The 23,156-nt window shown below is 42.5% G+C and overlaps 1 protein-coding gene across 1 annotated transcript in view; it reads right to left on the bottom strand.

Annotated features, from left to right (window-relative positions):
* Positions 1 to 560: 560 nt before the first annotated feature.
* LOC120027965 (transmembrane protein 108-like) overlaps positions 561 to 23,156 on the bottom strand; it is a 71,186-nt gene continuing 48,590 nt past the window's right edge. The window contains exons 3-5 of the mRNA XM_038973062.1: positions 4,989 to 6,206; positions 4,458 to 4,612; positions 561 to 1,351 (exon numbers count right to left, since the gene is read on the bottom strand). Of these exons, the coding sequence (XP_038828990.1) occupies positions 1,235 to 1,351; positions 4,458 to 4,612; positions 4,989 to 6,206 (1,490 nt within the window). The 3' untranslated portion in view covers positions 561 to 1,234. The remainder of the gene's footprint in view (positions 1,352 to 4,457; positions 4,613 to 4,988; positions 6,207 to 23,156) is intronic.

Below are 23,156 nucleotides of genomic sequence, written 5' to 3'. Positions count from 1 at the left end.
TTAGTAAAGGTTAGACGTTAAACAAACCTCATTGAGTGTCAAAACCAGAATCTACTCCATAACACAAAGAGAGAGAGAGAGGCAGAGAGAGAGAGAGGCAGAGAGAGAGAGAGGCAGAGAGAGAGAGAGGAAGAGAGAGAGAGAGGCAGAGAGAGAGGCAGAGAGAGAGAGAGAGACGCAGAGAGAGAGAGAGAGAGAGACGCAGAGAGAGAGAGAGAGAGAGAGGCAGAGAGAGAGAGAGAGAGAGAGAGAGAGAGAGAGAGAGAGAGAGAGAGGCAAAGAGGCAGAGAGAGAGGCAAAGAGGCAGAGAGAGAGAGAGAGAGAGAGACAAAGAGGCAAAGAGAGAGAGAGAGGCAAAGAGGCAGAGAGAGAGAGAGGCAAAGAGGCAGAGAGAGAGAGAGAGGCAAAGAGGCAGAGAGAGAGAGAGAGGCAAAGAGGCAGAGAGAGAGAGAGAGGCAAAGAGGCAGAGAGAGAGAGAGAGGCAAAGAGGCAGAGAGAGAGAGGCAAAGAGGCAGAGAGAGAGAGAGAGGCAAAGAGGCAGAGAGAGAGAGAGAGGCAAAGAGGCAGAGAGAGAGAGAGAGGCAAAGAGGCAGAGAGAGAGAGAGAGGCAAAGAGGCAGAGAGAGAGAGGCAAAGAGAGACACAGACAGACAGTCCCCATACTACAGAGGCAGTTCAAATTATAACACCTCCATTGCCTCTACTAAAACCTGGTCTCACAAACATTGCCCTAAATCTCGTAGGTACAGAATTCAAGTTCAACAGGATTTTCAGTGATTATTTGGGGTTTGATTAAAAAGAAAATGAAACACAACGTTCTTACAGAATATCTTCTCTCTAAAGCAGAATTCAAGTGGCCACGTCCACAATGTTCTCACCATCAAGACACTGTAACAAAATGGAAATCACACACACTCAGTGGTTTATAAAGACATAAAAACCCTTATCACAATTAAGCATTTGTAGAAAATGTACATCAGAAAAATATGCGGGCGCACCCTCATAGTAAATACTGTCTGTTATTAGCTCTTCTCTTAGTATTGTCTATATATTCATAATGTACAGTATAAAGTGGGAGTCTCTGAAGATTTACCACATATATAAAAATGACAGTGGAGGGAGAATAGGGAGAAAGCAGTGGCGGGGGACTTTAATTTTGAAAGTCAAACTTTTATTTTTGACAGTCTTGTATTGGTGGTTTCAGGACATGGCCACAAGACCAGCGTCCCTCCTCTCTAGATGTAGCAGGACTTCTCTCTGTTGATGAACAAGGTCTCCTGGCAGAAAGGGTTAACCAGCACCACCCCACTGTCGCTGTAGTCCCCGTTAGGGGGTAGACACGTCTCCTGCTCCTGGAACACACACAGGAGCACACACACACACACACACACACACACACACACACACACACACACACACACACACACACACACACACACACACACAACATACACAACATACACATTAGCATGACACTACATCACATAAATGGGCATGATTCATGCCAGGTACACACTATAGAAGAGAAATACTAGCTGATTCTAAAGGCTAGTGAGATTCAGGGCAGAGTGTTTTGTGACTTGGCAGACACAAACCATTCCCATGAGGACAAAAGATGGCTGAATGATTACGCTAGCAGAGAGAACACACAGAGAGAAAAATAGAGGGAAGGAGAGACGGTAGATGAACAGGCGCCAATGACAGAGAAAAGAAAGAAAGAAGGGCAAAGGAGGGGTGACTCAGCAGAAAACGCAACACAGCAGAGGGAGAGAGAAAGAGGAGAGAGAAATAGTGACGGTTGCTCAGCTAAAAGACAGAACATGGGGTGGGGGGTGGCGGAGAAAAAGCTGAAAAAAACCCAACACAGTGATTCAGAAGTACGAGCCCTACCGAAAGAGAGGAGAAAAAGAGAGGTACATTCTAACTGGCAATACCCCAAACCCTAACAGAAACAAATTACTATATATAGTACTATATATAGATATTCTAGGTTGCACTGGAAAAAGGCTATTCAGGAAAAATAAGCAATAGATATGGACTGTAACGGCCATAGAGATAAATCTATTCACAATTCATCCCTACGGTAACAGCACCAGACAAGCTAGAGGCACTTTAGGAAAGAACAATATGGATGGAGGGAGGAAGGGATGAGGCAAAGCTCCAGTGAGAGGAGGAATAAAACAGGGACGCAACACAACACCTGTGTGTCACCACGAGCATCCTAAACATGTTCCAACCTCGGCATCCACTCCTGCACCACCAGAGAGATGGACGGAGAGAGAAAGCGATGGAGGGAACAAAAAAAGGAGGACAAACCAGAAATAGAGGTGTGGTCAGTATGCAGATGAGAAGATAGCCCGATAAGACTTACTGATTTCATAGCAACACAAATATGTCAATAGAGTGAACTGAAATGTGATGGACTAAATAAAGGATAAGCTAAAAAGGTCTAAAAATGACACCAATTATTTGTCGAAGTGGAACATTTTAGCTTTACCATTAGCTGTACCATCTTACAGCAGATGGCACTATAGTCCACATATATACAGCACCAGTCAAAAGTTTGGACACATCTACTCATTCAAGGGTTTTTCTTTATTTGTACTATTTTCTACATTGCAGAATAATAGTGAAGAAATCAAAACTATGAAATAACACATATGGAATCATGTAGTAACCAAAAAAGTGTTAAACAAATCAAAATCTATTTTATATTTGAGATTCTTCAAAGATATTATTTTCCAACAGTCTTGAAGGAGTTCCCACATATGCTGAGCACTTGTTGGCTGCTTTTCCATCACTCTGCGGCCCAACTCATCCCAAACCATCTCAATTGGGTTGAGGTCGGGTGATTGCGGAGGCCAGGTCATCTAATGCAGCACTCCATCACTCTCCTTGGTCAAATAGCCCTTACATAGCCTGGAGGTGTGTTTTTGGGTCATTGTCCTGTTGAAAAACAAATGATAGTCCCACTAAGCGCAAACCAGATGGGCTGGCGTATTGCTGCAGAATGCTGTGGTAGACATGCTGGTTAAGTGTGCCTTGAATTCTAAATAAATCACAGTGTCACCAGCAAAGCACCCCACACCATCACACCTTCTCCTCCATGCTTCACGGTGGGAACCACACATGCGGAGATTATCCGTTCACCTACTCTGCGTCTCACAAAGATGTCCATTGCTCATGTTTCTTGGCCCAAGCAAGTCTCTTCTTCATATTGGTGTCCTTTAGTAGTGGTTTCTTTGCAGCAATTTGACCATGAAGGCCTGATTCACGCATTCTCCTCTGAACAGTTGATGTTGAGATGTGTTTGTTACTTGAACTCTGTGAAGCATTTATTTGGGCTGCAATTTCTGAGGCTGGTAACTCTAATGAATTCATCCCCTGCAGCAGAGGTAACTCTGGGTCTTCCTTTCCTGTGGCGGTCCTCATGAGAGCCAGTTTCATCATAGCGCTTGTTGGTTTTTGCGACTGCACTTGAAACTTTCAAAGTTCTTGAAATTTTCCGGATTGATGGACTGTTGTTTCTCTTTGCTTATTTGAACTGTTCTTGCAATAATATGGACTTGTTCTTTTAATAAATAGGGCTATCTTCTGTATACCACCCCTACTTTGTCACCACAACTGATTGGCTCAAACGCATTACGGAAAGAAATTCCACAAATGAACTTTTAACAAGGCCCACCTGTTAATTGAAATGCATTCCAGGTGAATACCTCATGAAGCTGGTTGAGAGAATGCCAAGAGTGTGCAAAGCTATCATCAAGGCAAAGGGTGGCTACTTTGAAGAATCTCAAATATAAAATATATTTTGATTTGTTTAACACTTTTTTGGTTACTACATGATTCTATTTAGCACTATATATGAGTGCTATTTTATAGATTTGATGTCTTAACTATTATTCTAAAATCTAGAACATAAAATAAAACCCTGGAATGAGTAGGTGTGTGCAAACTTTTGACTGATACTGTGTATATATATATATATATATATATAGTCCACTGTAACCACATGTTGACCTAATGTCTACTAAAGTACTCTAGCTACTTGGCAACAACACTTGGCTCGCTGATTGACATTTTCTGTATCATCACTGAATTCATGTCAAGTTGAACAAAGCCCAACATTGTGATGCCTGTATGAATATAGGTTCCATATTCATTAAATCCCTTGGTATTTCTAAACTCTAATCTATGCCATCACACAGCTTATATCAATTGGACTAAATGTCCATTATACCATGCTGAATCAAGGCTTCACAACAACATTACATATAAGCCCTTTCACTTAAATAATAAGTCCTCTCTAAAGCAATTGAGTGCCAGACTCGGGGCTGTAACTTAGCAATAACATTATATACAGGCCCTTCCCCTCAAGTGTAACATTTCTCATATCCTACAGGAAGTCCTCTATGGTCTAATAATACAAGTGGCAGTCAGTCTCAGGACTGTGTGTACCTCAGCATTGTCAAGGGACGTGATTTCCCGGGGCAGCTCCACAGCGTGCCTGTTGAAGTAGTCCATGGTGATGGCATTGTTCCAGTAGCTCAGGTTGTTCTCCTGATTTGAAGACTTCTTCTTCCTCCTCATACAGCACATGGTCAGCAGCACAGCTGAAGGGGGAGAGGAAGGGAGGGAGGATGGAGGAAGGAGGGAGGCAAAGTCAGTACAGCCTCTAAAACGATAGAACCTCAGTTCAGCTCTTTCATTATGCATCACATTGTCTCAGTGGACAGGTTGGATGGTGTGAACGTGATCTCAGCCTCCTAAAAGTGGTGGTCAGCCTCCTACTGACTCAAACACAATTTCTCTAACCTCTTTGCCTTTGATATGGTTCTCTAAGAGGCTTTGAGTTTATACTAAAATTGTACAATATATATTCATCCCATATAGAGGGAAATGGACATTTGATATAAAGGGCTTTGTTGTCAACAAAAAACAACATGTTTCAGCATCAAAGCATTCATCAGGTTGCTATTTGATACTCACAGCACGAGGACACAGGCACACTGATGGCCAACACGATCCACACAATGTCTATCTTGCTCAGGCAGATGGTGGCGCTGGACAGCGGTGAGTCCAGAGCGGGGCCGGAGCCATTACCAGGACCCCAGGGGTCTGCAGTGGTGGCGGGGACCAGTCGGTTCAGAAAGTTCCCACTGGCCGTGGAGGGGGGCTCCGTAGCGGACGAGCTGTTCCACTGGGAGGAGGGGTCCTCGCCATGGATGCCCTCCACACTGCCGCTATGAAAAGTGACATTGCCATCTGTTTTGAGCTCCAGGGTGGGGTCCTCGTTGACCAGTGGGTGCACCTCCCGTAGGGTGATGGCGTGGGGTCGGGAAAGCTCAGGCGTGGCTTCAACATGCTCCCTGAGGGTCTGATCTAGAGCAGCATCCTCTGAGGAAGAGGAGGAGGAGAGAGAGGAAGGCTGCAGCTCAGTGGTGAAGTCCTGCTGACTGGGGTCTATGGGCTCCTTGACATTCCCCCCCTGAGGCTCCTGGGTGTGTGTGGGGGCCGGGGGACCACCAAGCTCCGGGCCCAGAGTATCCTCTCTCTCTGTGAGCGGGCTGGGCAAAGGAGCCAGGGCAGACCCAGAGTCTGGAGCCCCCTCCACTGCAGCTGGAGCTACCTCACTCTGTTGGCCAGCAGAGCTGGGAGGTCTAGGAGGGCTGTTGCCCTGGTTAACATTAGCATTATCTGGGCTATGGGCTTGATTGACTGAGTTGGGCAAGAGGCCCTGGTCTGCACTGAGAGAATTGGAGCTGTGGCCTGGGTTGAGAGCACCAGAGCTGGGGGAATGGGCCTGCTTGACTGGACTGGGGCTGACAGAGCTAGGGCCAGGGTCTTGGTTGACTCTCACAGAGTTCACAGTGTTAGGACTGAAAGTAGCTGCAGCATGAATGAGGCTGTCTTTACTGGGTGGTGTCACAGTGTGTGCCAGGCTGGTGTGGTGGGTTAGATGCCAGCCCCAGGAGCTGAGCGCTGTGGTGGGCTTGATGATGCCTGTGGGCAGCGCCCCTCCCTGGGGGGACCAAGGGTCCCCGCTGCTGGAGTCCTCCTGCTGCCAGTCTGGGAGAGGCAGGAGCGGGTTAGGGGGGCTGCTGTGGGGCGCTGACATGGAGACAGGGTCCTCGGGGGTCCAGCTGGGGTACAGCTCCTGGGTAGAGAACACCACTCCCACTGGCACAGCTAGGATCGCTAGAACACCTACAGAGAGAGAGATAATTATTGTAAAGAATGTGTGTGTGTACTTGCGTGCAGGTGTGTGGGTGTGTGCGTGCGTGCATGTGTAGGTCAGTCTACCCTTTCTCCTGAGGTTCCCTGCTTGGAATATTGAGGCACCAACACTGATCCCCAGAAGCGGCAATAGGCTGTTTATGAGTCCTGGAGGAACCTTACAACCGTGGGCTGGATTCAATCGAGCAGAAAGACGATGGCCAGAGCTTACCCATGATGTTGCACAACAATTTAAGTCAATAAGTCATCGTTTTAGTCAAAGTATAATATACAGTATTTGGGCTTGAAGTGACAAGTCAGAAGTACCCACTTAGTGCAAATCCGTGTGATCCAGGTTTTATTAGTTTTTTCCTTTGATATGATGTACAACTTATTTTCAGCCTAGGTTTCATTTCAGGGCTGGGTTATATTTGAATGTTACCACCCACCAGCATGGCATTATTTATTCATCAGAAACAGCTGCAAAGTTATTGCTTTTTGCCACTGAGATGAGCCAACCAGCCTTGTGTCCACTTGGTCGCCTGAGCCAAGGAGCACATTAAAATAGGGGGTGCAAACTTATGCTTTTGCACCTCCGCTATAAATAAATCATAATCCAGTGGATAATTTGTGAATTTTCACTTATTTTTTTAGATAGTCTGTATTAAACAAACACACACACACACACGGCCAAAAGTATGTGGACACATGCTCGTCGAACATCTCATTCCAAAATCATGGGAATCTTCCGGGAAGGAAGGCCAAAAAGATCATCAAGGACAACAACCACACGAGCCACTGCCTGTTCACCCCGCTATCATCCAGAGGGCGAGGTCCGTTCAGGTGCATCAAAGCTGGGACCGAGAGACTGAAAAACAGCTTCTATCTCAAGGCCATCAGACTGTTAAACAGCCATCACTAACATAGAGTGGCTGCTGCCAACATACAGACTCAACTCTCTTGTCACTTATAAATGTAATAAATGGATTTAATAAAAAGGTATCACTAGTCACTTTAAAGAACACCACTTTAATAATGTCTAGATATCCTACATTACTCATCTCATATGTATATACTGTATTCTATACCATCTACTGCATTTTGCCAATGCCGCACGGCCATCGCTCATCAATATATTTACAGTTGAAGTCGGAAGTTTACATACACTTAGGTCATTAAAACTCGTTTTTCAACCACTCCACACATTTCTTGTTAACAAACTATAGTTTTGGCAAGTCGGTTAGGACATCTACTTTGTGCATGACACAAGTAATTTTCCCAACAATTGTTAACAGACAGATTTATAAGTGAAATACTCACTGTATCATAATTTCAGTGGGTCAGAAGTTTACATACACTAAGTTGCCTGTGCCTTTAAACAGCTTGGAAAATTCCAGAAAATGATGTCATGGCTTTAGAAGCTTCTGATAGGCTAATTGACATAATTTGAGTCAATTGGAGGTGTACCTGTGGATGTATTTCAAGGCCTTTCTTCAAACTCAGTGCCTCTTTGCTTGACATCATGGGAAAATCAAAAGAAATCAGCCAAGACCTCAGAAAAAAATCGTAGACCTCCACAAGTCTGGTTCATCCTTGGGAGCAATTTCCAACGTCTGAAGGTACCACGTTCATCTGTACAAACAATAGTACGCAAGTATAAACACCATGGGACCATCATACCGCTCAGGAAGGAGACACGTTCTGTCTTCTAGAGATGAACGTACTTTGGTGCGAAAAGTGCAAATCAATCCCAGAACAACAGCAAAGGACCTTGTGAAGATGCTGGTGGAAACAGGTACAAAAGTATCTATATCCACAGTAAAACGAGTCCTATATCGACATAACCTGAAAGGCCGCTCAGCAAGGAAGAAGCCACTGCTCCAAAATCGCCATTAAAAAAAGCCAGGCAACACATGGGGACAAAAATCTTACTTTTTGGAGAAATGTCCTCTGGTCTGATGAAACAAAAATAGAACCGTTTGGCCATAATGACCATCATTATGTTTGGAGAAAAAAGGGGGACGCTTGCAAGCCGAAGAACACCATCCCAACCGTGAAGCACGGGGGTGGCAGCATCATGTTGTGGGGGTGCTTTGCTGCAGGAGGGACTGTTGCACTTCACAAAATAGATGGCATCATGAGGGAGGAAAATGATGTGGATATATTGAAGCAACATCTCAAGACATCAGTCAGGAAGTTAAAGCTTGGTCACAAATGGGACTTCCAAATGGACAATGACTTCAAGCAAACTTCCAAAGTTGTGGCAAAATGGCTTAAGGACAACAAAGTCAAGGTATTGGAGTGGCCATCACAAAGCCCTGACCTCAATCCTATAGAACATTTCTGGGCAGAACTGAAAAAGCGTGTGCGAGCAAGGAGGCCTACAAACTTATTGTGGGAAGGCTACCAGAAACGTTTGACCCAAGTTAAACATTTTAAAGGCAATGCTACCAAATACTAATTGAGTGCATGTAAACTTCTGACCTACTGGGAATGTGATGAAAGTAATAAAAGCTGAAATAAATCATTCTATCTACTATTATTCTGATATTTCACATTCTTAAAATAAAGTGGTGATCCTAATTGACTTAAAACTAGAATTTTTACTCTGATTAAATGTCAGGAATTGTGAAAAACTGAGTTTAAATGTATTTGGCTAAGGTGTATGTAAACTTCCGACTTCAAGTGTATATGTACATATTCTTATTAATCCCTTTATATTTGTGTGTATAAGGTAGTCGTTGTGAATTTGTTAGATTACTAGTTAGTGCAGTAATATCTGTCGGAACTAGAAGCACAAGCATTTCGCTACACTCGCATTAACATCTGCTAACCATGTGTATGTGACCAATAAGATTTGATTTGGAAGGCTTTCCACTAGATGTTGGAACATTGCTGTGAGGACTTGCTTCCATTGAGCCACAAGAGCATTAGTGAGGTTAGGCACTGATGTTGGGCGTTTAGACCTGGCTCGCAGTCGGCGTTCCAATTCATCACAAAAGTGTTCGATGGGGTTGTGGTCAGGGCTCTGGGCAGGCCAGTCAAGTTCTTCCACACCGATCTCGACAAACTATTTCTGTATGGACCTCGCTTTGTGCATTGGGGAATTGTCATGCTGAAACAGGAAAGGGCCTTCCCCAAAACGTTGCCACAAAGTTGGAAGCACAGAATCGTCTAGAATGTCATTGTATGCTGTAGCGTTAAGATTTCCCTTTACTGGAACTAAGGGGCCTGAACCATGAAAAACAGCCCCAGACCGTTATTCCTCCTCCATCAAACTTTACAGTTGGCACTATGCATTGGGGTAGGTAGCGTTCTACTGGCATCCCCCAAACCCAGATTAATCCATTGGACTGCTAGATTGGGAAGCGTGATTCATCACTCCAGAGAACTCCAGAGTTTCCACTGCTCCAAAGTCCATTGGCGGCGAGCTTTACACCACTCCAGCTGACGCTTGGCATTGCTCATTGGTGATCTTAGGCTTGTGTGCTCGATTTTATACACCTGTCAGCAACGGGTGTGGTTGAAATAGCCAAATCCACTAACTTGAATGGATCTCCACATACTTTCGGCCATGTAGTGTATATGTACAGATGGAGAAAAGAAAATATATAAATAAATTAAATAAGATAAGAATGATAAAGAAAAGAGAGTATAAGGACAAAGAAGGGTAATAAAGAGGGTGAAATACCACAAAAAACAGTCACACCAGCACATGTCCACAATCTCAAACACTGTACTGATTACCCATCTTAACTCAGTCATCTACCAGTATTCAGCATCACACATTCCTATACACTCATTTCCCCCAGTCCAATAGGCGTTTAAACACAGCCTTCAACTCATAAATCATATTCCTCCCGATATGTGTGTGTCCTAAATTACATCCTATTCAAAAGTGGTGCACATGGGGAATAGGGTGCCATTTAGGACACAGCTGCTCTGGCTCGCTAGGTACTGTATGAGAGGGTCCTCTCTCCTCTGCTTTCCTTTTACCAAGCCTGTCTCATCTCTAATGCATAGAGGAGCCTACTCCAGACACTCCAGAGTGACCAATGACTGGGAGATAACACAGACAGGATAGTTTGATTTATGAATGGTGGTCTCAGAGAGATGGCCGTAAGGCAGGGAGACCATATGGTGTCACAGAAATAGTCTAACCCACCCCAGGAATATTTGCCTCATATTTTGGCCCATTGTTGATCTCTGGTGGTGGTACCTTCCACCCCGGTCTCCTCAACACATTATTACTGTATTCCATCCTCCAACATGCACAAACATACTAATACATATATACATGTCTCTCAGTCACATATAGGCCATCTATGGTTCCATTCACACAGAGTAGAATTGATTACTATATTATGTTGTCCATTGTGGGGGCTGTTAGTAAACCATAGCTACTATGTTGCTGCTATAGACTAACAGTAGCAGTTGTTCCGGAGCATTGTACATCAGGAGTGTGATAGTGTGCAGCACTGTTTGTCATGCAGTAGTCTGGCCTCAATCAAACCCTCAATCAGGATCTAATCCCCGCTATCACAACACTACCTGGCAACCCGGCCCTCGGTCGGTCGGGAAAAGCCTGGAAAATACATGCGCTCCGGCTCCGCGGACAACAAAATGGCAACAGAGTTTACATCCGTCGTACATACTTACACATGCTCCAGCAATACACTCCGCAGACACACACAACTCTGCACACGCCCATACATGCACCCACGCTCGCTCGCACACTGATCCTCCTCATCTGCAATAAACATACTTATTAATATTCATCTGGCAACCCGCTGATCATCATGTTTTATTGAGTAGCTCATAAAATCTTAAAGGAGGCAAAACACCTTTTAAGTTTGGTAGCATCAAAACATGTTGCATGATGTTCGTTGTCGGTCCGGTGAATAGTCAATATTTTGAAAAGTGTCTTCATTACTTGTGTGGTAGGCTATGTTGAGGTTGAGTAAATCAGTTGAAAGTCATCTAATCTCTCTTGAGAAGCACATGCACACACATGCACTCACACACAAACACAGATTATATGGTATGATATAGATACGGATTCATGCAGATCCTCTACAATAGTCTCACGAATCTCAAACTCCCACTCTCCCTCCCTCCTCCTTTTCCTATAGCAGTGTGTTCAATTTCCCTTCTCGGACAATAAAGATCTATTGAATTGAATTGTGTGAGTGTTCCATACAGTAATGTGAATGTAAGTATGCCTACTGGTGACTACAAACAGTGCGGAGGGTTAGTGAATACTAAGGACAACGAGGAGGCATCTCAAGCTACAGTATTTCTCCAGCTCAACTCGTCATTTTCATCAAAGGTTATGTTTCTTTTTTTCTGGCAGTGAGTCACCCACTCCTGGTCTGGCAGTGACATTAGATTAGAGCTACTGCTGTTGCTCATGGACTCCATTACCTCACTTATTACCTCCCCTATATCTGGCACTCTTAGGTTCCTTCCCCAGTCAGTATTGTTTATGTGTTTCATGTCTATACGCCACTCGTGTTTGTTATATTGTTCGATGGTCCGTTTATTATTAGACTCCCATTGTATACGTTACAATAAGACAGACACTTGCAATGACTCACAGGCTGTCCCAAATGGTACCCTATTCCCTACATAGCGCACTACTTTAAGTCAAAAGTACTGCACTCTGTAGGGAATGGGATGCAGCCCCAGACACAGGATAGCTCCAGGGGTTCATTGGGGGAATGAGGGAGTCCTTCATCACCTATAGGCATGTTCCTGCCCCTAAGCCTCCCTGTAAAGACTCTGAGTAAGTGTCCTAACTAAGCAACACTCTTGGCCTCCAATGCCCTCTGAGATTGTACACAACACTATAATGCTGTTTATGTAATGCAAAGGAGGTACTATGAGGCATGAACCTAATACACACAATACACAGTAGTACAGAATGGAATAAAGTAGCTCCCCAAACGTGCCTGTGGGTGGGCAGGCGCATACATTGGAACTAGTGGATATATGGAGGCTTAAATATCCTGACCGAGTGAGATATAGAGTGCATTCGGAAAGTATTCAGACCACGTGACTTTTTCCAAATTTTGTTACATTACAGCCTTATTCTAAAATGTATTAAATTATTTTTTTACCCCCTCATCAATCTATACACATTCAGTGGTGTAAAGTAGTGAAGTAAAAATACTTTAAAACACTACTTAAGTCGTTTTTTGGAGGGTATCTGTATGTACTTTACTATTTATATTCATGGCAACTTAACCTTCACTACATTCGTAAAGAAAATAATGTACTTTTTACTCCATACATTTTCCCTGACACCCAAAAGTACTCCCAAAAGGAAAATGGTCCAATTCACACACTTATCAAGAGAACATCCCTGATCATCTCTACTGCCTCCGATCTGGCGGACTCACTAAACACAAATGCTTCGTTTGTAAATTATGTCTGAGTGTTGGAGTACTCCTGGCTATCAGTTAAAAAAAAATTAAGAAAATTGTGCCATATGGTTTCCTTAATATAAGGAAGTTAAAATTATTTATACTTTGTTTTACTATTGATTCTTAAGTACAGTTTAGCAATTCCATTTACTTTTGATAGTTACGTATTTAAAACCAAATACTTTTAGACATTTACTCGAGTAGTACTTGACTGGGTGACTTTCACTTTTACTTGAGTAATTTCCTACTAAAGGTATCTTTACTTTTACTCAAATATGACAATTGAGTACTTTTTCCACCACTGCACACAATACCCCACTGCACACAATACCCCAACTGAGGGACCTTATATAGACAGGCAAATACCTGTCTATATAAGGTCCCATAGTTGACAGTGCATGTCTGAGCAAAAACCAAGCCACGAGGTCAAAGGAATTGTCCATAGAGCTCCGAGACAGGAATGTGTCGAGGCATAGATCTGGGGAAGGGTACCATAACATTTCTGCAGCATTGAAGGTCCCCAAGAACACAGTGGCCTCAATCATTCTTAAATGGAAGAAGTTTGGAACCACCAAGACCGCTGTGCAAACTGAGCAATCGGGGGAGAAGGGCCTTCGTCACAGAGGTGACCAAGAACCTGATGATTACTCTGACAGAGCTCCAGAGTTCCTCTATGGAGACGGGAGAACCTTCCAGAAGAACAACCATCTCTGCAGCACTCCACCAATCAGGACTTTATGGTGGAGTGGCCAGACGGAAGCCAGTCCTCAGTAAAAAGGCACATGACAGCCCGCTTGGAGTTTGCCCCAAGGTCACCTAAAGGACTCTCAGACCATGAGAAACAAGATTCTCTGGTCTGATGAAACCACGATTGAACAGTGTTCGTTGTTTGAAGTAACGTCTTTGTTGTTGTAATATTGCAAACAAACATGTCAGTTTCACTACTATGGATTGCAGCTTTAAGGTTGCCAGTACATTTCATTGAAAGGGCTTGTCAACACCAAACCCACTGGGCACAGACGTCAGTTCAACATTTAGTTTTTATTTACATTTGGTTGAGTTGTCAACTAACGTGAATTCAACAAAAAAAAGGTCACCATGTCATTGGATTTAGGTTAAAAGTTGGGTTTTGCAAATCCAATCAGTTTCCCACGTTGATTCAACCTGTTAGCTTCGCTCACCATCTCTGACACCCACCTGATCATACCACTCACTATTCTGGGAGGGAGAAAAACAAGGACGAGGTCACTATTACTGTTAAATTAGATCCTGATTTATTTCTGTTATATCAGCCAAAAACCTATTTCAATTAACCCAGCCAAGAGATTTATCATGGGGAAGGGCAATTTATGCAGTAAACTTAGTGAATTCGAGGCTGTTTGGAATGCATAAGAAGCGAGTGACATTCATGTATAAGTGCTCTATTGATGCCATGGAGGGGAATGGGACATTAGTAGATCATAGGGCTGGCTGCTGTGTCTTGTGCACTTGATCCAATGACTTTTGCCCCATCTCTCTGTCCCTTTCACATCACTCAGTATTAGAGTCAATGTCAGGGCCATAGAAAGCCAAATTGGCCACCCAGTGGCATTGAGTTTGAGACCTAGTGAAATTAAAGCATCATAATGGTGAAAATGATCAAATCCTCAACATTCAGCTATAACCTCATTGGTCAGTATTTACTTAAACTACCAATACTACCAACTACTGCAGTGGGGTAATAGTGTGAGATGTAGCCTATACTACTACATCCTATATCCACCACACCAATCATAGCAGAGAATCAACTTAGTGCGTGTAGTAGAGAGCAGCTCTACAATATCTGTAGAGTAGGACCCTACCTCACACAGGAAGCGGGGCAAGTCCTAATCCAGGCACTTGTCCTCTACCGTCTGGACTACTGCGATTCACTGTTGGCTGGGCTACCCGCTTGTGCCATCAAACCCCTGCAACTTATCCAGAACGCTGCAGCCCGCCTGGTTTTCAACCTTCCCATGTTCTCTCATGTCACCCCGCTCCTCCGCACACTCCACTGGCTTCATGTCGGAGCGCGCATCCACTACAAGACCATGGTGCTTACCTACGGAACAGCAAGAGGAACTGCCCCTCCCTACCTTTAGGTTATGCTCAAACCCTACACCCCAGCCCGAACACTCCGTTCTGCCACCTCTGGTCTCTTGGCTCTCCCACCCCTACGGAAGGGCAGCTCCCGCTCAGCCCAGTCCAAGCTCTTCTCTGTCCTGGCACCCCAATGGTGGAGCCAGCTTCCCCATGAAGCTAGGACAGTAGAGTCCCTGCCCATTTTCCATAAACATCTGAAACTCTACCTTCAAACAGTATCTTAAATAATCCCCCTACCTGCACCACTTGCACTTGACCCTCCACCCCCACTTCTAGCTCTGACTCTACTGATGATATATCCATTATTTGGGAAAAATATACTTTCTATGCCTGTGATGTGGTTGTCCCACCTAGGTAGTATGCAGAACTCTCCTCTAGCTGCTCAGTCTGCATTTCAGGTACCTCCCAGCAAAACACACTCTCAGGGGGTAGAAGTTGCCCTTAGGCACAGATCACAGCACAGTTTATCCTCCCTAAATCATCACCTTCACCATTAGTAGGTAAAATCACCAAATTGACCTTAGATCAGTGTCTAAGGGGCAACTTCTCCAAGCTTAACACACACATCATTCACTGTGGTGCCACAGGGACAGATAATTATAGTATCACATCAATAGCGGTTAGCGTACAGGCTAAACATGCATGACTGTTACTGTATTGTTAGCAATGTGGGCACTGAAGCATACCAGTTTGCGATTAAGGAGGCCCTCACCATGCAGTCCTCTATGGACTGCGTTAAGGCAGGCAGATGCTAACTCAGTGGGATCGTCCACAAATCTACACGGGAGGTGGGAAGGCTGTCTACAGCATCGATCAGAATACCAATGAGCTTCTATCTCAAATTTCACAACACCCAAACAACACACACACAGACACACACACATGCATGTGCACGCGGTACAGATGTGCTCTGAGATGTGAGACAAAGAGAGAGTCTATGGTTGTGTCCCAAATCGTACCCTATTCATTACATAGTTCACAACTTTCGACCAGAGCCATATGGGTCCTAAAAGTCTTGTACTATGTAGGGCAGGGATTGGCAACTTTGCCACAAAAAATCTGAACTCAACATGAGGCGTCATAGTGGATAGCGGGTTTGCGTACCCACATCCATATCCACAAATGCAGTCAGCCTTTTGGAGGCCTGTCATGCCAAATAGTGTCCACCGGCCAAATAGTGTCCCCCTCTACGTCACAATGGGATTCGATGTGTTCTAGCTTCTTTTGCTAGGGCTGTTTCTAGAACTTGCAACATTCTGACCGGATTACGTAATGAACCAAAGCGTTGGTTGTTATGCTAGTTGCCTGGCTCTATTTTACCTCGTAGCGGTCGCAAAGGAAGGAGGATGCGGAAAGTTCTAGCTCTATTTCATTGCATAAACGCTCGCTCAGTCCGCACAAAATTATTACCTCAGAATTGCTCTCCAAGGACGGTGTTTTTGACCGTGACAACCTGCTGACTACCTACTGCTTTAGAGGCCCGAAAAGACTGGAAAGAGAACACTTTCTTTACCATGTATTTGTCTTAAGTACATATTGTTAAATAGGAATAAATAACAGTTTTTATAGATTGACGTTGGTAACTACTGTAACGTTACTTATATACCTCAGCCTGCCTAGTCAGCTAGCCATCTAGCTGGACAGTTTTATTTAGCTAACATTAGCTAGCAAGCAAGCAAGCTACTGTAATTTTATTATGAACATATACAAAAATACAAAAAACACAGAAATATACAAACAAGAGTACATAAACCTAACAGACAGGGGTATTACATATCAAGATTAATTTTAAATTTGCTAAATACTTTTATGGTGCGTATTGCTTTTTTGTTTTTACATTTACTGATCATTTAAAAATAATATTTAAATTCGATCTTAAATAATGTGAAAGGGGGTTTGTTCTCTGCCCACATCATTTTATGGATAAAGAATCTTCCATGAAAGATAAACAAATGAACAATGAAAATTAAATCAGGGTCCATATCATTTGGATCAAAATAAAACAATATCAGAGTCTCTCAGATTAACATTAATACGTTTCTTTTAAAATATAATCTTCTAACTCACTCCAAAATCTTCTGACATAAGAACAGTCCCAAAATAAATTGTCAAGTGTTTCTGGGTCACAACCACAAAATACACATTTGTTATCAATAGCTATTTTAAATCTGTGTATAATAAAGGTCTTCTTTCACCTTATTAGATATACAATATTTACCAGATAACAACGAAACTTTGTTCCAGTTCACTTGTCCTAGGCCTGCATTCCAGTACATTTTACAAGAGGGAATAGTAACATATTGACATAGTTTCCTTATATAGATGTTATTACATTTATAGTTTAAAATGTCAATTCCTTCTATTTGTATTGAGGCTACAAAATCCTCAACAGTTGCACTTGGAGTACTGTTACATTCTCCTAAAAGAAGAATAGCACCTTTAGGGACAGCTCTAACAACAATGTGATACTCCTCAGGAGTGAATGTAACATTGTGTGTTCTCATAAATTCTGGATAATCATATAGTTGTCCATCATTATTCAATAATTGTTTAACCCAAATAAGGTTGTTGTCAAACCAGTTCTGGAAAAATAAAGACCTGTTTTTGTATTTTATGTCTTTAGATTGTATACCTATGTGGGGACACATTTTGTTTGTACATGAGGTTCCAAGTTAGAAGTACTTGTTTATGAAAGTTTGCAAGCTTAATAGGGATTTTACCCATATCAAAGTTGCATTTGAGTAAGAATTCTAGACCACCAATCTGTTGGAATATTAAATTAGGGATGATATTCCAAATGCAATCCTTATTTCTTAAATAGTTTTGCATCCATTTAATCTGAAATATTATATTAGAGGTTTTAAAATGCAGAGCGTTCAACCCTCCCGTCACTTTGGGTGGTACATATTACCGCTTTTCTTAAATAATGAGGTTTATTACTCCATATGAAGTTAAATCATTTAGTATCAACCATTTTAGTTACTGACAGAGGAACATCCAAGGCAAGGGAGGTATAAACTAATCTGGACAGACCTTCAGATTTTGACAAAAGTACACATCCAGATAAAGAAAGATCTCTCAATAACCAGGAGTTAAGTCTCTTTCCAATTTTTTCTACAATAGGAGAGAAATTTAAGTTGGCCCTTTCTTTCTGATCTTTGCTAACTTTAATACCAAGATATGTGATCATATCTTTTACAGGGATATTACATTCTGAGTTTAAGTCACATCTTTTCAACGCAAATAATTCACATTTCCTAATATTCAGAGATAAACCTGATACACGTGAGAAGGCATTAAAACACTCAATAGCTTTCCTGACGTCATTATGATCTTTCTAAAAAATGGTGGTGTCGTCAGCCAATTGTGAACATTTTATCTCTTTGTCTTGTATCTGAATACCTCTAAAACTATCCTTATTTATATGAAGTGCCATAACTCGTGTGACCAATAAAAATAAGAAAGAAGAAATTGGGCATCCTTGTTAAATTCCACGTCTAATGTGGAATCTCTGTGAAGTTCCATGGGATAATTTAACAGAGCTTTTATTGTTATTGTAAAGTGTCTTAATTCCACTTTGAAAATATTGACCGAAACGAAAAAAATCGAAGAGTCTCAAAAACTGTATCAAAAGCCTTGTAAATGTCTACAAATAAAATAAAGCTATCTTCCATAATGTGCTCATTGTAGTCTATCAAGTTCAATACTAATCGAATATTATTACATATATGTATGCCCTTCATAAAACCAGACTGGGTATCATCAATGATTTGGTCAAGACCTTTTTTAAGTCTTTCTATAAAGATGGATGCAAGTAGCTTTCCATCATTGTTCATTAATGTGATTGGTCTCCAATTTTCTAACATCATAGAATCTTTGTTTGGTTTGGGTATTACAGAAATGAGGCCTTGTGTCATAGAAACAGGCAGGACCCCTAAATCAATTGCCTCCTTATAAACATGAAATATAAATTCAATAATATCCTCCTGAAAATATTTATAGAATTCACTGATAATGCCATCATTCCCTGGAGATGTGTAACTTGCTGATAATTTTTTAAAATTTCATCACAAGACTTTTGGAAGTCTTCATCTTCATCATGAATTTTGCATAGTCTTTGACAGAGTCTAGAAAGGCAGATATGTCACTAGTAGGACAGGCATTACTGGTATAAAGGTTACCATAGAATTCTGAAACATATTTTGAAATATCTTTGGGGTTTTCATTTTTTTTGCCATCTATATTAAGCTTATGAATAGATGTAAATTCAGAATTTTTTCTTTCTAAATTGTAAAAGTATTTTGTATTTTTTTTCACCTTCCTCCAACCATCTCCTTCTTGATCTTACAAATGCCCCTTTCGCTCTCTCGTCATACATTCGGTCCATTTCTAGTTGTAAAGAGAATAACTGAGCCTTTCTTTCTTCGTCTCTAACCCTCCATAGAGATTAGAGCAAGTATTTCCTTAACAAGTTCATCTTCCCTCAATCTTTTAAGTTCAGCAATTTCTTTACCTCTCTTCATGACTGTTTGTCTTATTTCATACTTCATTCATTCCCAATATTTCCCATAAGACTTAAATAGTTGGGCTTTCCACAAATTGTCTTGTATAATATCTTTGGCATCCATCTTGAAATTATCATCTTCCAACAGTCTACTATTGAGTTTTCAATAACTCCGATTCGGTTTAACTTCAGATCCATTCACATTTAAAGATATGCTACTGTAACTGTTATTGCCGCTTTCTGTTTGTATGTAGCTTGCACTTCAATGGCATTCCTCGAGGAGATTTTCTTTTATCTTTCCAACCAGGCAAAGTACTATGAAGACACCACTGATCTCGACAAGAGGCACAACATTCAGAGAAACGTAAAGCAGTTAACTTCAACTAGATGGACGGATTTAGCTATGCACAACCACTTTTCAACAACCATTTTCCATCTAACAGTAGGCTAGTTGCTAACTATACATATAGTACAGTGGAGTGGCTGCTGACGGGAGGATGGCTCATAATAATGTCTGGAATGGAGTATATGGGATGGTATCAAACACGTGGTTTCCATGTGGTTGATACCATTCAATTGACTCCATTCCAGCCATTATTATGAGCCGTCCTCTCCTCAGCAGCGTCCACTGATATAGCTATATGTCTGTCATATTGAGGTGTCTAGCTATACGTTAAACCTGATCAATCAAATGGATATGTGTAAACTACAGCAGGTGTCTTTGCTAGAGACACACAGAGGGGGGGGGGGGGGGGGAGAAAATGAGAAAGGATGAACGTGAGAGAGGGAGAGAGAGGTGGGAAGAGAGTGTAAGACAGACAGAGAGAGATGGAAAGCAAAAACAGAGAGAGAAAGACAGCAGTGCAAATATACTTAGACTTGAGTATTTCAACAAGTTAGGCAATCATATCTACCTACGGGGGAAGGATGGCCAGCCACTCAGGAGGGTGATTTTTACTAAGGAGGAGGAGGCCGTGCTGACTGAGATGAATGCTGGCAATTTCGGAATGAAGCCTATGCTTCTTCTGACGGGAAATTGTCAAGGTGGACAGCTGGGTAAGTGAAACAACCTTTAGTTTATCAATCACATTCTATTATATCTGAAATGATTATGATTTCAATTAATGTCATATCAGAGAGCACACAATGTTTCAATTTGTCCCTTTTTGCTTAAAGGTCATTACACCCACGGTTCTCCTGAGGTCATCTTGAGTGACCGAGATCATGAACGCTGGAACAAGGTACAGATGTTACAGGTTATATTCTGTCACCAATGGTTTGTTTTACTTATTTTTTACAATTTGTTTTTCTGTGCTACATAATTAGACATATTTCAATATCTAACATTGTCAATAGATATCGCTTTCTTACCCCCTCCTCCAGGTTTGGACCAACCAGACCCCTCAAGAATGCCATGGGCAAGTCCCTTGACGGGTACCAGAAAGGGTGGGAGAACAACCTGAAGGTAATTCTCTTTGCACACAACAGCAGCGTCCAGGTCTCTACCGAGTACTGACGGGAGCCGCAGCTGTTGACTGAGGTAAACAATGCAATTGTATATACAATTATTGCATATACTGTAGTCTTTCAAATTTGTGATTGACTTAGTGTTGTTGTATGTCTATTGTTATTTTTGTATAAATACTTTCAGATCACTGAAACCCCACCTGATGTGGTGGAAGTTGTCGAACCAGATGAGAACGTCTTCGAGTACTACCTTCAGGCACGGACTGAGAAGGATGGAGGTTTTTGACCAGGTAAATATGATTGCCCGCTGTTCATTTATTTTATAACACTGCACTAATCCATCAAATTGTCTCACAGTAAAGTGTAACCTGTGAGTTTGCTTGTTTACATCTCTGTCTCCTTCCCTTTAACTCTGCTCCTGTTCTCCAGGACCTAGGGGGTTCTGCCCAACACCCAGACGTGGGTCCAGGACCTGCCCAACACCCAGACGTGGGTCCACCTGATGTCCTCCATTACCCACCACCCTCCAACTTTTCATTACATCATCTACAGCTACTGTTATTGTCATTATCTGCTAAGAAAGTGTTCTTGCTCTGTCACACATAATATGTGAGATACACAGATGAACTAAAAACACTCGCACTGCAAACACTCAGAACAAAGAGAGCAGCCGTGCCTGGACTTTGCAGTCTCCCTCTTCAAGTCCCCCTTCTGAGACTGGCTGCCTGTTGAGAACAAGTGACAGGCAGAATTCCACACACCAGAATTCCATATTTTAATCTACGATTGCCATGTGAGTGCACAAAAAATCAGTGAAAATAAATGAATGGCACAACTGCACCAAAAACGATCAACGTTGATGCATTCAAATCTTAAATATTGCCAGGTTGGTTTTCACAGCTGTTTCACAAGGTGTTCACAAGGTGTAAGTTGTAAGGTATCCTTTGATGGTGTTTATTTCTTCCACATTATTCATTGTTGATCCTAGTACCTTCAATAGATACATATATGAGCCAAGCGAGATAGAAAAAAAATCATAATAGAGGACTACTGAAATGATATTATTTCAGTGTAGACAAGGGAAGGGCAGGTTAAAATAAAAACATGACAGCCAGACAAGCCGGTGTATGAATCAAACGGATTTGCAAATGAATGGAGTGGAAATTAGCTGACTTTGTGATCTGTAAGGTGAGTAACTTTAATGTGTCAAGCAGATTACACGTTTTCTTTGCCATTTCCGAAACGTAGCAATGTTTAAGACATGGACTTCATGTTCTAATGTTAACAAGGTACCCACAAGTACTTCGAATTAATGTTTCCATTTTATTAGCTGAACAAAACTTGTTTAAACAGCGAAATTGTCGCAGAAATCAGCCTTGTTATAACGACACAGGGCGAGACCCACATGCAGACACAGGAGGCAGATTGTTCGAGTCTGATATTTATTAAAATACAAGGGGCAGGCAATAGGTAGGTCGAGGACAGACCGAAGTTCATTAACCAGGTCAGAGTCCGAAAGGTACAGGGGGGCAGGCAGGCTCGAGGACAGGGCAGGCTGAATGGTCAGGGCAGGCAGAACAGGTCGGAAACGGGAGGGCTAGAAAACAGACTTGGAAAAACAGGAGCACGGAAAAACACGCTGGCAGGCTTGACAAGACAAGACGAACTGGCAACAGACAAACATAGCAATGACGAAAATAACGTAATTTAGGCTGTAACGATCTCCAAAATTCGAATACTTAGGTCATCACACCGTTGATATAGCAACGGAAGGTAATAGTTTATCGAATCCCATTGTGACCTATAGGGGGACACTATTTGGCCAGGGGATATTATTTAGCATGACAGGCCCTAAGTGACATTTTGTTGCGAACAGAAACTTTTTGTGGCCCCCCCCCCCCTCTTGACAACGCAGAGAGAAGAATAGGTAATTTCCTGCAATTCTGCACATTTTCCCATGAGACAGTTTTAAAGCAAGTTTGTTGCAATCAATTATTATATATTTATTTACTTTTTACCCCTTTTTTTTCCCAATTTCGTGATATCCAATTGGTAGTTATAGTCTTGTCCCATCGCTGCAACTCCTGTATGGACTCGGGAGAGCCATGCGTCCTCCGAAACAAGATCCTGCCAAGCCGCACTGCTTCTTGACACGCTGCTCGCTTAACCCGGAAGCCAGCCGCACCAATGTGTTGGAGGAAACACCGTATAACTGGTGACCGTGTCAGTGTGCATGCACCCGGCCCGCCACAGGAGTCACTAGAGCGCGATGGGAGAAGGACATCCCGGCCGGCCAAACCCTACCCTAACCCGGACAACGCTGGGCCAATTGTGCGCCGCCTCATGGGTCTCCCGGTCGCGGCCGGGAGAGACACAGCCCAGGATCGAACCCGGGTCTGTAGTGACGCCTCAAGCACTGCGATG

This window comes from Salvelinus namaycush, chromosome 33 (assembly GCF_016432855.1).
Source record: "Salvelinus namaycush isolate Seneca chromosome 33, SaNama_1.0, whole genome shotgun sequence".
In the NCBI taxonomy this organism is placed as follows: domain Eukaryota; kingdom Metazoa; phylum Chordata; class Actinopteri; order Salmoniformes; family Salmonidae; genus Salvelinus; species Salvelinus namaycush.
Note: the sequence above shows the minus strand (reverse complement) of the source record. Positions and strands in the feature narration are given on the sequence as shown.